Source organism: Guillardia theta, assembly GCF_000315625.1.
Source record: "Guillardia theta CCMP2712 unplaced genomic scaffold GUITHscaffold_11, whole genome shotgun sequence".
NCBI classification, from domain to species: domain Eukaryota; class Cryptophyceae; order Pyrenomonadales; family Geminigeraceae; genus Guillardia; species Guillardia theta.
In genome coordinates this window covers 411,025-422,740 of record NW_005434663.1, presented here as the reverse complement: position 1 = coordinate 422,740, position 11,716 = coordinate 411,025, and the positions used below count along the sequence as shown (strand labels likewise).

Below are 11,716 nucleotides of genomic sequence, written 5' to 3'. Positions count from 1 at the left end.
ATGTAAGGAAAATTCTGAAACACTACTCATAATGCTCATGATGCCAAGGATACGGGATGTACATGATAGGTGATAGGTGATAGGTGATAGGTGATAGAATGAAAGAAAAAGTGAGAATGCCCAAGAGCTGTTGATGATGTTTAGCATGTGGAAAAGAGCAAAAACGTTATGGCAAGGTTTTATCTGTATCTTTCTTTCAATCTTACAGTGATGGTGTCTGATACTTTTAATCTTTTGCAGAGACATCGAGCAAAGTATTCAAGAGCTTTGGTGGCTGGTGCTCTTGGCAGATACATGATCATTTTCGCCAATGTCTGTGTGGAAGTTTCTGATTTTGATATCCATTCTGAGCATCAATGCGGTACAAGTGGTTTGCACATTATGCGAGACTAACACGTCATGATCTCAGTTTCCGAATGATCACAATTTGTCCGAGGTCATTTGCAACGAAAGTTACTGTGGAGCCATTGCAAGGTCATCCCCACCCTCCCTTTATCATTGGCAGAAACGCCAATGGAGCGGGTGGAATGAAGACTCCAAGCTGAGTATCATGGCACTTTCATTCAATGCAGATAGCAGGTACACCTTCACAGAAAACAGCCTGTTGCTGCATGCGATCAGAGACAAGGCAGAAAGCTCAGATGCGGATGTGCTTGTTATTGTGATTCAAAGCTTAGCTATGTCCTCCTTTGATCGGCAGAAGCTTTTTTCTTGGAAGGGCTGGGATCTCCACTTCTCTTCTGCCACTCTCGAGCGGAACTATGATGACTTTTGTCAACATATCCTCATCCTCCGTCGCACCGCAATGTCGCATGGAGACCATGAATTCCAAGCGCGAGTCCTAGGAGGAGCGGTCGGAGCGAGATGCTTTGCTAGGGGGATGCAATACGAGTCTAGGGGGATAGCAGGTGTTGTTTTAAGGATCCAGAGAAAGGTTCCGAAAGAATTGTCCGATGAGGATGCGAAGAACGTGGAAGATTCCACGCGATACATCCTCCTCCTTGCTGCTCATCTTCCTCCTTCAAATCAGAAGGGAGCATCCATGGCGTATCGCTGCTTGAATGAAGGTTTCTCCATGGTGATCCGGATGTGTTTGTTTTGTTCGAATCTTTGTGCATACTCTGCTGTTCACCTCAGTGTTTTATACTTGTATATCGAAACTCACATTTTTCTTTTTTGCCCTACAATCTTCTGTCATCTGCAATTTCAGTTGTTGGAAAGGGCTACTGCGGTAAGACTACTTGACATGCGTGTTCTGGCTACTCAATCTCATTTGAACATGTGATGGTCACTGATGTAGCCGAGATCTGATAAGTTGTGTCTAGATTGTCACCAAGGATGTTCTGGAGTTGTTTGTGAACGTAGAATTGCGGCAAACACAGAAGGCTCAGAGAACAGATTTGCAGAACAAGACTATCGTCAGCAGATTTCAGCATTTCTTTGATGTCTTCAATGCCAAGATCGACGATTTTCGTACAAGGAACCAAATGAGGGCACGATGTCTTGCAGATCAACCAGCATCAAACGAAACGAGATGTCACAAGTTTGTAGGGAAGAAACACGACATGATCTCGGGTTATCTCTTCCTGGGAGATTTCAACGCGTACTCGCACTGCAAGGAGGCGAGAGCGGACGGGAGTTGCGCAGTCTGGTCCGACATCCTGCAAGGTAAAGGGGAACGTCTCGGTGAGAAGAGTGATGTTGTGGTAGAGAGCATCTTTGATGGGCGCCTCAACTTCAGCAAGACGTTTGGATGGAGTGAAGATGGAGATGTACAGGAAGGGGTCACAGACTTGAGCTCGGCCCGCTCGAAGGGCCCGACGTTCCCGCCGACTTGCCATGTGACACGTTTCCCCAGCTCGATCATGCGATGATGCAGTTTCAGGCGAAGCGAGGGAGAGAAGCCAGGTGCGTTGAGGAGTACATGGCACCTGCCTCGGCGCTTGACCTCCCTGGATGTCCTCATGGCAAGGCAAGTGTCTTCCCCTACTGCTCATCCTCCCGTTCTCTTCTTCCTCCTTGGCTCTCCCTCTACTTGGTTCTGACCCTGAGCAGGCGATCGACCGGCCGCTGGTGGAGCCAGTGGGTCATGAAGATGCAGGAGATGACGATCGATGTCACGGGCCTATGATGCATTGCATTCTGCGAGGAGGAGTGCTCAGGTTCCTCTAAGACTCTCCCCTTCCCTGGTCTCATCCTCCTCCCAGGCTCTCCTTCTTTTTCCTCGGCATGATAACCTCAGGCCCCTTCTTCGTGGGGTTCGGTATCCCCCTGCTCTACCCCACCAATCCCTCTGGCGGCATCTTGTACGGAACTCAACTTAGCGACAAGGCCGACGAGAACGTGCGCGGGGTTCGGAGGGATGGGCACCAGCGCAGCAGTCGCTGCTGCTTTGAGGGTGAGGAGAAGCTCATGAGCTGGTGACTGGGGATCACGATAAGTGCCAGACAAGCCCCGGGGGTGGTGCGACCGGATCCTCTACGGGTTCAACACCAAGTGAGACCAAGCTGGGGGGGCAAGAGTGAGAGTGATACTGACAAGCTAGCAGCAACACCAAGTACACATGGCGGGAGTACGCGAGGATAGGTAAGTTTACGAACCTCAATCACAAGATGCAACTCTATGTACAAACGCATTCATGACACTCAAACTTGCCCGGAGCAGACACGGAAGACACGAGCAGGAGCGACCATGCCGCAGTCTTGGGCCTCGTCGACCTCTCCTTCCCTTAAATCAGGAGCCTCTAGTTCTGTAGCTGTAAGTAGATCTATCAAACATCGCAGCTCATACGGCTGTGAGTGGCTTCGTGCACGGGACAACACAGACCAAGGGCGTCTTCCCCAGCACGTCCTGCTCACTCTTGATGTCGGGGTTCACAGAGAGCATGCTTGCCATGGTGGTCTGGAAGCGAACGGCAGTCGAGCTGAAGCTCTCAAGCCCTTTGATCTGGTAGAGAAGGCCAACCCAGATGATCGGGAAGCCATAGTAGTTGCTGAGGTTGCCTGGCAGTGTCGCGCTAGGGAGCGGGTGTACGATGAGGTCAGGGTTGTCGATCCTTGCCTCGGCCTCCACTGGGCTGGGGTTGCCGTTGTGGAGCCATAGCCTGAACCAGTTAGTGTCGATGCCGTAGTCCTTCATGACCTCCCTCAGCGTGTCGCCCGATTGGATGCAGTACTGGCACTTCTGCACGCGGAAGGTCCAGCATTGCACCTGGAGCGTCTGATGCCCGACGTTGTCGCTAGCGGTGAAGCAAGCCAGGTGCTGCTGCCCTTCGCTTCCTCGTTGAGGCATCCACATGAACCGCCTGGTGGCCTGAATGCGACCGTTGACCTCTTTGGAAGTCGCCCCTTGCAGCACTGACCCAGCTGGCGCCGTCCCGCTGGAGGAGATGACCGCGTGATAGCCGACGACGGTCGAGGCCTTGACCTCCATCCAGGCTGTGCAGCCGACGTAGGCGTCGATCTCGTTGGGGCCGAAGTTGTCCCAAGTGACCATGGGCATGGCGACTGAAAGGGAGATGCATTGCTTCTCCCCGTACCACCCCCTGGACGTGGCAGCAGAGGCTGCAGGCCCCTTTCCGGCGCAGGAGGTGGAGTCATCCCGCGCTTGCACGCAGATCTGATAAGTTTGACCGACATGAGTCAACTGCGGCTTCCACGACAGGACAAGTTTTGCCTTGCTGCACTTGGAGTCAGTGCCATTGAGGATGATGGGAAACTCTCCCTTGTGGTCCTGAGCCATGCACATCTCGTTCTGCAACTTGATCAGCCGGGGGATACAGATGGTCGGGCTGGCCGTCATGCCTGCTGGCATGCCAGGGTCTGCGAGTACGAAGAGCGAGATGACGTCCTTGGGGTTCGGGTCCTGGGCGATGAAGGTGGCCGAGAAGTCTGAGCCGATGCCCACCACGAACGATTTGTAATCGGGGCTGCTGGAGTCCAGGCCGTTCAGGACGAGACGTCCGAAGGGAGAGGCGGTGAGGGAAGGGTCCGTGACGAAGACAGGAGGAGCCTGCAGCCTGATCCTCCAGCAGCGAGGAGCTGACGTCATGTCGCCATTGCTGTGATCTCTGAGATAGCTGGGGAGCGTGGGTGAGTTGGGATTTGCCTTTCCAACCCATCGCTTTGCGCGGAACCTTGAGTTGTCATATGCGACCCCACAGATAACCTGGTCCATGTTGAGGATTTTCTCACGGCAGTCATATGTGTCGACGTTGCTGCCCGTGTTGTTGCAAGCTTGCAGCGTTCTCACGATGATCCCGTTTCCTTGTGTGATGTTGAACAAGTAGCGGATCTCTTGGAGTGGCTTCGTCGTGTAAAGCACACTGGAAGCGTAGTCTGAGACGATCGACTTCGGCTGGGCAGAGCTGAGCGGCTCGACGCTGTTCTGCTGGCCGTTGTCTCCCGCACGTGTCCCCCCATAAGACTTGAACCCTTTACCGTCCAACGAACCTGAGCACTGCGAGGGGAAGACAAGGTTGTTGACCCCAAGGCTGTTCTCATAGATCTTGAAGAAGTCCAGGTTGTAGTTTGCCAGGTCCACGTCCTTGTCTTCGACGTAGATCCTCACTTGATCCCCTTGGTCAGGATCTTCAGCAGACAGTTTGAACGCCATCGGGTATCCTTCACAGACATGCACGTCTGTCCGTCCCGGCACCAGGTTACCTAGATCGTCGTAGGAGTTCTCGTCCATCGGCGTTGGGGCGACGAACTGCGGGGAGTGGCTTTCGATCCTGATCTTGATGCAGGTAGGGAGCGATCGGCAGGTCAACTTCGGCGAGTCTGCATTATGAATGTCCTTAGAGGTGAAGCAGCGAGTCACAGTTGCTCCGATCTGTTGCTCCGAGAAGTATTCCCTAAAGAAGCACTTGACAGCTCCAACACCTTCGCAATCCTTCGTTGGCTGAGCCTCACAAACTCCCCCGTCCACTCCGCAGTCCGAGTCTACGCTGCACTGCACATCCGACTTGGAGCACCTAGCAGCTACAAGGCTTCCGTTTCCTGACTCCCAGAAAGGAGCGAATTCAATCCGCACAGTGTCGCAAGACCGATAATAGTCGTGCGTGAAAGTCGAGCAGTTGAGGGGGTCGGGCCGGTCGGAGCACGAGTTGTCGGGAGAAGGGCACCCATCGGCCGAGATGGAAAAATCCTGAGCGGAGAGCGGGAACTTGCATTCCTCGTTCGCCTTGCACGTGAACTCTGACGGCACGTCAAAGGAGTTTGAGTCCAACGTCACGACTCTAGAAGAGGAGTCAAATTGACCCAGGGACCTCATCATGACCGGGGCCTGGTTGGCCTCACCCGAGTAACAGGGGTAGGCTGCAAAGATAGATTGTACCAGGGCTCCTTTCGGAAGGTTCGCCTCACTCTGCCAGAATGGCCAGGTTACGTTGGCTGACGGATTGTCGACGTCGGGGAAGGGTCGATCAGCCGCCAAGACCAGGTGCTGGGTGAAGGTGGAGGACGCGTTGCACTCGGAGACATTGGCACACAAACTCGCAAAGTTGAAGTCGAACTTGACGGTTGCACCGTTGCTTCCATCACCGTCATAGAATTGGCTGCAGACAGCGGAGCTGTCGAAGGGGTAAGGCCACTGGCCGCTGCCTGCCTGGGAGCCGTTGATGTCTCCCCCCCAGCACTGGAGCCCCGGAGACTGCGCACTCAGGAAGAACTGCTTTACCTCCTGCCCATCGTAATCGGCAGCCTTGAGCCGAAATGGAGGGTAGGGGGCGGTCTTGTCACTGAAAAACCAGTTCTTGAAAGGAGCCAACGAGCGCTGGTCTGCAGTGAAGAGGTCCGCGCTCTCTGTCGCAACGCTGGTAGGCACCTCAACAATGGGAGGAAACCCTGGACGAGGAGAGTAGAAGTTCTGGAGCTTTTCGATGTCCGCAGCGCTGGAGCAGTAGCGCCCAGGGACAGCAGAAGACGCAGTGCTAGGGCAGACCACAGCCAGCGCCTGCAGGGTAGCAAGAGCAGGAGCCGTGGCTTCAGATTGGAACCAGGACCCCTCCCCATCAGCCGAGAACAAGCCCTTCCAGTACGGGTCCGACCAGATGTTCTGACTGACAGGGTTCAACCTGCAAGGGGAGGGCTGTGGGCTGTCCCGGACACACTGACGGAGAAAGAGGCCGTCGGAGGGAGTTGCTGTGGTTGCCCCAGGGATCCTGAGGTAGGCAAGAACAGCAGCCTCCGTCGGACCAACCGTAACAGAAACCTTGAGCTCCCCGCTGACCACCGTCACCTTGTTGATGTCTTGAATTTGAGTGACGGTGAAAGCGTTGTCCACTCCTGGACAGTCGGTCGATTGTGCCGTGGTGTCGGCTGGGGTCAACACCACGTCATCGTTGTTCGGATTCTTCGAGTACTTGTATGCAACTGTGCAAAGCCTACCGAAACGTTGGCTGATGAATGTGCCTGAGCATTGAATTGCTGACCCTTCGTTCAAGACACATGAGAGTTTCACATCTGCGGTCTTGATGAAGGAGGTCTGCAGCTTGAACTCGATGACGCGATGGCTGGCATCCGACAGGAAGTTTGGATCGATCGCCCAGGTGAGCGATCCTCCAAGGAAGTTCTGAGCCGAGACCATCGAAGCCAAAGTGAGCCATGCCAACGATAGGAAGAGGAGCCGAGATGAGATCATGTTGAAGGAGAGTACCGAAGAAGGGTGGATCTGGAGACGAGGTGCTAGAGCGATGAGAACGAAGAAAACGAAACCGAAAATAATCAGACGAAGATGGTTTTTTTCAAAGACGCTTCAGCTCATGCCCAAGTCAGTCAGTGAATCAAGAAGGAGCAAGGAGCATGCGGACTCGACGGCAGAGGAGGAGAAGAGAGGAACAAGAGGAGAGTAGGCAGAAGGGGGAGGGGAGGAGGACAAGCTTATCTGTCTACAGAGGAACGAGAACAGCGAGCATGTCGCTCCCTTCGGAAGGGGCGTCAAGACCAAACCGGATTGGGGTCTGTTCTCGGTGGGTACTTGTTTTTTCTATCGGGTGGGGGTAGTTACCCATGGTGGTGAATGGGGTAATAGCACTGACACAGGACGGGGTATCTCCTGAAATTTTCCTTGAATAAGGGTAGGGTCATGGGCATGTAGGGGTAGGGGTCCAGTCAAGGTGGGGTAGTCATATTCGCTCCTGAAAGGTCAAAATGAATCTTCTGCTTCTTGGCTATGCTGCTACCCTCCTTCCTCCTGCTCCCTCCTTCTCTCGCCACCACCAGACCCATCCTCTCCCCCCATCCTTGTCCGGCATCCTCCTTTGATTAACTTCTCTTCCTCCTCCTCTCCTCTCCCCCCCCGGCTCCCTGTCCCCCTTCATCAATCTTGTACTGACTCATCCTCTCCTCTTCCTTCCTGTCACGCTCACTCTGATCCTCCTGTCCTGCTGGTGATCATCCTTTCAAGGCCCCTCATGCATCGTTCTATTTCTGCAATCATCCTCTCACTCTACCCTTGCACTCGCACCTGACCTGCGCTGATTCAATCTTTTATCTCCTACGTCGGTGATGGGAGTCATGACGGAACACCTGACAAGTAGTGTGAGAAGGTGTGTGCCGGATGTCATAACCTGAACGGCATCAAGTGGAGAGCGTGATTCGACATGATCCGCAACCAGAAACGCAGGTGAACGGAGTTTGCTTCTTGTATCCTTCAGAACTCACGTGTCAAACAGCGAGATGGGAGAGATGGCGTCGGGGACTCCCAGCGGCTTCAAGGCCCTCAAGCACATGAAACCAAAGTACAAGGACGATGACGATCATGGTAAAGACGTAACGGGTTTCCTTTGTGGTCCCTTATCGCTGTCGTTTCAGGGTATCAAGCTGGCAATGCGAAGGCGCAGAACCCGGACTCTGTTTTCCCCGTCACTCTGGTGGGCGACAACGTCTGTGCTCGGTCGTCTCATATGGTTCTTTTGCAGGCCGCATATGCGATGATCTTCTCAAAAGATCAAGAATGGAGAGATGGGTCTTGTTTGGCTTGCGAAACGTTGAGACGCTGATAGAGTAGCAGGGAGGATCAAAAGTCTTTCGCCAAGAAGATCTATTGGGTGAATCAGCATGTCAGATGTGACGCGGAAGCTGACTGAGTGTACAGCCTATTGCTGACAAGCTCAGATCCTCCGACATGATCGTCAGGGCCGATGAGACCGATGAGACCGATGAAGACAAGCATGTGGCTCTCGTTTATATCAGTGAGAAGAGACAGAGAGTGGTTGGCGAGCACATGAGCAACGAAAACCTGCTCTTTGTGCGCTTGAAGGAATCAGGTTGAACTGTCAACAACGATTTCGAAACATTTGCTCAATCCATACCCAGATGATGAGGATAACGAGGTCAAATACGGCGGCGGGTAGATAGATCGGAGCGATAGGTTCAATAGCGCTGAAACTATTTACTCCAGTTGGACAAAGTATCAGCAGCACTTGACACGATATTACGCAAAGAGCAGCGAGGTGCGCTGTGCTGACTTCTGGAGTCCACTGTGGACTGACATGGAGGCAGGGGACTTTGTTTTCAAGTTCTCACCAGTTGGCCATGATCGAGTTCCTGCTGAACGACAAGAAAGAGGAAGCTCTTGGACCGCAACTGCTGCCGAAAGATGCTTGCACGCCAGGGTTCAACATCCTCCAGCAACTAATTGCGGTGATTCATTCACTGTGCTGTACTCGTCGTTGAGAAGCATCGGCAGGATCAAAAGGTGGTCGCGACTTTCTGTCTCCACCACCCCGATAAGAAGATGTGGCTGGATCAGAATTGGTGTCAGACCTACTTGAGCAAACAGGTTCCTCCCTCTTCTTCACCGGGTTTGTGTTTGATGTGTCACATGTAGCCACTGGAAGACATCCGCGAGTACTTCGGTGAAGGCATAGCGCTCTACTTCGCATGGCATGGATACCTGCTTCAAATGCTGTGGGTTCCAGCCTTGACCGGTGACGGAAACGCTGCTGAGGGAGTGGAGAAATAACTCTGATGGGATCGGCTCTCTTGGTCAGGCATCTTCGTGTTTGCCGCCAGCATGACGGCCTACGGAGAAACAAGTTCGATTGACAACCCCTACGTCTGCCTCTATGCTGGTTTCCTCGGTGTGCCCTTGACTGTCCTTGGACCTCGACTGACGCCAGTGCCAGCGCTGTGGACGGTCTATTTCAACTACGGGTGGAAACGGTTGCAGATGGTGTACCAGCTGGAGTGGGGGACGATTGACGATCATCTTGTGGAGGTTCACAAATGATGTCGATCATCTTGCTCTCCGACTTCTCGCTGCTGCAGGAAGATCGCTCGGAGTTCGTTCAGCACCCTTACACGTATAAGAAGCTCAACTCCAACACTCTCAAGGAGGTTGAGCAGCTCGCTGCCGTCCCACCAGTGACGCCCGCCTCTACTTGGCAGGAATTCTATTCAGACCCTTTCGTAGCGATCTTCAGGCCGATTGGAAGCGCGATTGTCGTTTGCTTCTTCATCGCGGTAATCCGATGAGACTTGGAGAGACGGAAGGCTGAATGGTTTCCAGGTTGCTGTTGTACTTTACATGGGATTGGAGGTAGTGAAGATACAAGGAGCAGCGGCGGCGGGAGGCAAGTGTTGCATACTTTTGCTTTTGTGTGTTGGAAGACTGTCTAAATGAGGAGCAGGAGGAGGGGAGTTAGCGATCAAGATAGTTGGGACCGTCGCACAGGTTCGTGTCAAGAGGACGATGATTCGACAAGGAAAAGAATTTGATGTCTTTCTCATGACAGGCCGTGCTGATCTGCGTATTGAAAGTTCTGGGAGGTGGAGAGGGAAACATACTTGATCCTGCGCTCACCCTTAGGACCAGGAATGGCGCTGGAATTCATGACGACAGACTTTGAGAACTGGAAAACGATGTCGCTGGTGAATGGTGTGATAGTGTTGTTGTCCCCCCTGAACCATGTTCATGGCAAACAGTACGATGCGGCTCTTGTGGCCAAGCTCTTTGCCTTCGGACAAGTCAACTCATACTTCGGTTGGCTATGTGACAAACCTCCCTGTCCGCATCCTGACACGAGCTCTGCAGCTCTCTTCTTCGTTGCGGTCCTGGCAAACAACTTCCAGCCCTTCGGTGTCGACGTTTCTTGCCCGGTCGACCTCGAGCTGAGCTCAAGGGCTAGCTGCTGACTTTGCGTACCGTACAGGACAAGTTCTGCCTCAATTACTTGTCCATGATGGTAGTGATTGTTTACGTGGTCTACGCCTTCTCCTTCGTGGTAGACACCCTGAGGTCCAACGTGAGAGATGGATTGAGGATTTTCTAATGATGATGTGAAGGGTGAGATTTAGTCAACCTCTGGACTATGCGAAGGTGAAGGATCGTTGTCTGATGATTTCTCGCTCACTGGAGATGTACTGCAGGAGCAAGAAGAGGCGAAAGAAGGTTCTTAGCTTCATCGACCTGCCTTTCTTCGCTCATCTGACGGTAACGAAAAGATCCGATGCGAATCAAGGAAACGCTCCGAGAGTTTAAGAAACCAAGTCTTGACTGTGAGTCTTCGTTGTCTCTGGCATCAGAGCATCTCATTCAAATCTTGCAGCCAAGTCCTACATCGTGCAGAAGATTCCGGTCCCAGTGAAGCATTCGGGTAAGCTGTCGTCCTAGCTGGACCTGAGTTTCGTCGCTTCATCCCCTCCTACTTCCGTTTTCCTCATCTCGTTTTCTACAGGCATGAACCAACTTTACTTGGACAAGGTCTGTGCTTGGACCTGTCAAACGGATGACAAATCAAGACTCACCTGACGTGGGTGCTCTGCAGATCCTTGAAGCAGGTTACGTGATGTTCTTCGGAGCTGCTTTTCCCCTCCTCGCGTTGCTTTCTGTTGTCTTCAACATCTGGCATTTGCGGAGAAATGCCACCTATGTTCTCCACGATGTCAGACGTCCAAGGTCTCCCAAGAGCTCCCTCCCTACCTCCCTCCCTCCCTCCCTCCCTCCCTCTCTTCAACCATCCTTAGCTCTTTCTCCCCCCATTCTCTGCAATCTTGTGGGAGGTTGAAATTCCCTCAGCTACTCGCGTCTCAAAGACATCGGCGTGTGGATGCAAATCTTGGACATCACCGCTATCCTCGCCGGTAGCCTCCTGCTGTTCCCACCTTGCCGCAGTGACGTGGCATGCCGCAGTTGTGTTTCAATGCGCGATCTTGGCCTTCACATCTCGTTCTCTCTTCTACTTCTTCCCTCACATGAATGTACTGCTGCTGCCCTGTTCGCTCCCCAGGGCTGACAGTCGTTGGAAAAGGACATGGAAGTCGTATTCTTCGCGGGTTGTTTCGAGCATCTGCTGCTGCTGGCCAAGGTGATCTCCCCCGCCCCTCGATCCCTTCCTGTTTCTCTGCCTGTTCCTCCTCTCCTCTCCTTTTCGCCCCTTTTCTCCTCTGATCCACATCCATTCTCTTTCTCCCCCCCCCCCCTCCTCGCCTATCACCTATTTCTACTCGTCCTCCTCTCCTCCTGCTCCTCCTTCCCTCCTCACGACTATTCAGGCTATGTTAGAGCTCAACATCGAAGTCCCAGCTGATGTCCAGCTGAACTACGATAGGAAACAATATGTGAGTCAGCCCAGCAGCCTTGAGGTTGGAGCTGACATGAGCCTGTCACAGTCGATCAAGTGCCTCACAGAGAGCGAAGAGAGAGACCCTGTGATCACAATCCTCCTCCTCCTCCCCCCCGACTCCGAGTTGAGTGCCGGGTCTGCATAGGC

General features: G+C 53.2%; 3 protein-coding genes across 3 annotated transcripts in view; 2 read left to right on the top strand and 1 right to left on the bottom strand.

Moving 5' to 3' along the window:
• Window positions 1-1,743: 1,743 nt before the first annotated feature.
• Window positions 1,744-2,781, top strand: GUITHDRAFT_150916 (hypothetical protein). Its single transcript, XM_005838401.1, has 7 exons — window positions 1,744-1,841; window positions 1,886-1,972; window positions 2,056-2,162; window positions 2,208-2,398; window positions 2,448-2,496; window positions 2,549-2,586; window positions 2,665-2,781. The coding sequence occupies exons 2-7, from the start codon at window positions 1,925-1,927 to the stop codon at window positions 2,730-2,732; spliced, it is 501 nt and encodes a 166-aa protein (XP_005838458.1). The 5' UTR covers window positions 1,744-1,841; window positions 1,886-1,924; the 3' UTR covers window positions 2,733-2,781.
• A 3-nt stretch (window positions 2,782-2,784) lies between these two features.
• Window positions 2,785-6,642, bottom strand: GUITHDRAFT_134404 (hypothetical protein; the record flags this gene model as incomplete). The annotated part of the gene is made up of 1 exon (XM_005838400.1): window positions 2,785-6,642. The coding sequence occupies one exon, from the start codon at window positions 6,640-6,642 to the stop codon at window positions 2,785-2,787; it is 3,858 nt and encodes a 1,285-aa protein (XP_005838457.1).
• A 961-nt stretch (window positions 6,643-7,603) lies between these two features.
• The window catches only part of GUITHDRAFT_102744 (hypothetical protein), a gene marked incomplete at both ends in the record, with an annotated part of 4,294 nt that continues 181 nt past the window's right edge, over window positions 7,604-11,716 (top strand). Inside the window, 31 exons of the mRNA XM_005838399.1 lie at window positions 7,604-7,626; window positions 7,676-7,764; window positions 7,815-7,873; window positions 7,922-7,968; window positions 8,014-8,050; window positions 8,098-8,269; window positions 8,319-8,352; window positions 8,404-8,455; window positions 8,505-8,645; window positions 8,692-8,784; window positions 8,833-8,932; window positions 8,996-9,085; window positions 9,131-9,222; window positions 9,273-9,467; window positions 9,514-9,543; window positions 9,740-9,773; window positions 9,820-9,884; window positions 9,930-9,987; window positions 10,039-10,103; window positions 10,157-10,242; window positions 10,290-10,323; window positions 10,374-10,395; window positions 10,449-10,502; window positions 10,553-10,600; window positions 10,682-10,707; window positions 10,772-10,902; window positions 11,023-11,087; window positions 11,137-11,204; window positions 11,255-11,311; window positions 11,499-11,564; window positions 11,616-11,654. Coding sequence (XP_005838456.1) covers window positions 7,604-7,626; window positions 7,676-7,764; window positions 7,815-7,873; window positions 7,922-7,968; window positions 8,014-8,050; window positions 8,098-8,269; window positions 8,319-8,352; window positions 8,404-8,455; window positions 8,505-8,645; window positions 8,692-8,784; window positions 8,833-8,932; window positions 8,996-9,085; window positions 9,131-9,222; window positions 9,273-9,467; window positions 9,514-9,543; window positions 9,740-9,773; window positions 9,820-9,884; window positions 9,930-9,987; window positions 10,039-10,103; window positions 10,157-10,242; window positions 10,290-10,323; window positions 10,374-10,395; window positions 10,449-10,502; window positions 10,553-10,600; window positions 10,682-10,707; window positions 10,772-10,902; window positions 11,023-11,087; window positions 11,137-11,204; window positions 11,255-11,311; window positions 11,499-11,564; window positions 11,616-11,654 — 2,172 coding nt within the window. The remainder of the gene's footprint in view (window positions 7,627-7,675; window positions 7,765-7,814; window positions 7,874-7,921; window positions 7,969-8,013; window positions 8,051-8,097; window positions 8,270-8,318; window positions 8,353-8,403; window positions 8,456-8,504; window positions 8,646-8,691; window positions 8,785-8,832; window positions 8,933-8,995; window positions 9,086-9,130; window positions 9,223-9,272; window positions 9,468-9,513; window positions 9,544-9,739; window positions 9,774-9,819; window positions 9,885-9,929; window positions 9,988-10,038; window positions 10,104-10,156; window positions 10,243-10,289; window positions 10,324-10,373; window positions 10,396-10,448; window positions 10,503-10,552; window positions 10,601-10,681; window positions 10,708-10,771; window positions 10,903-11,022; window positions 11,088-11,136; window positions 11,205-11,254; window positions 11,312-11,498; window positions 11,565-11,615; window positions 11,655-11,716) is intronic.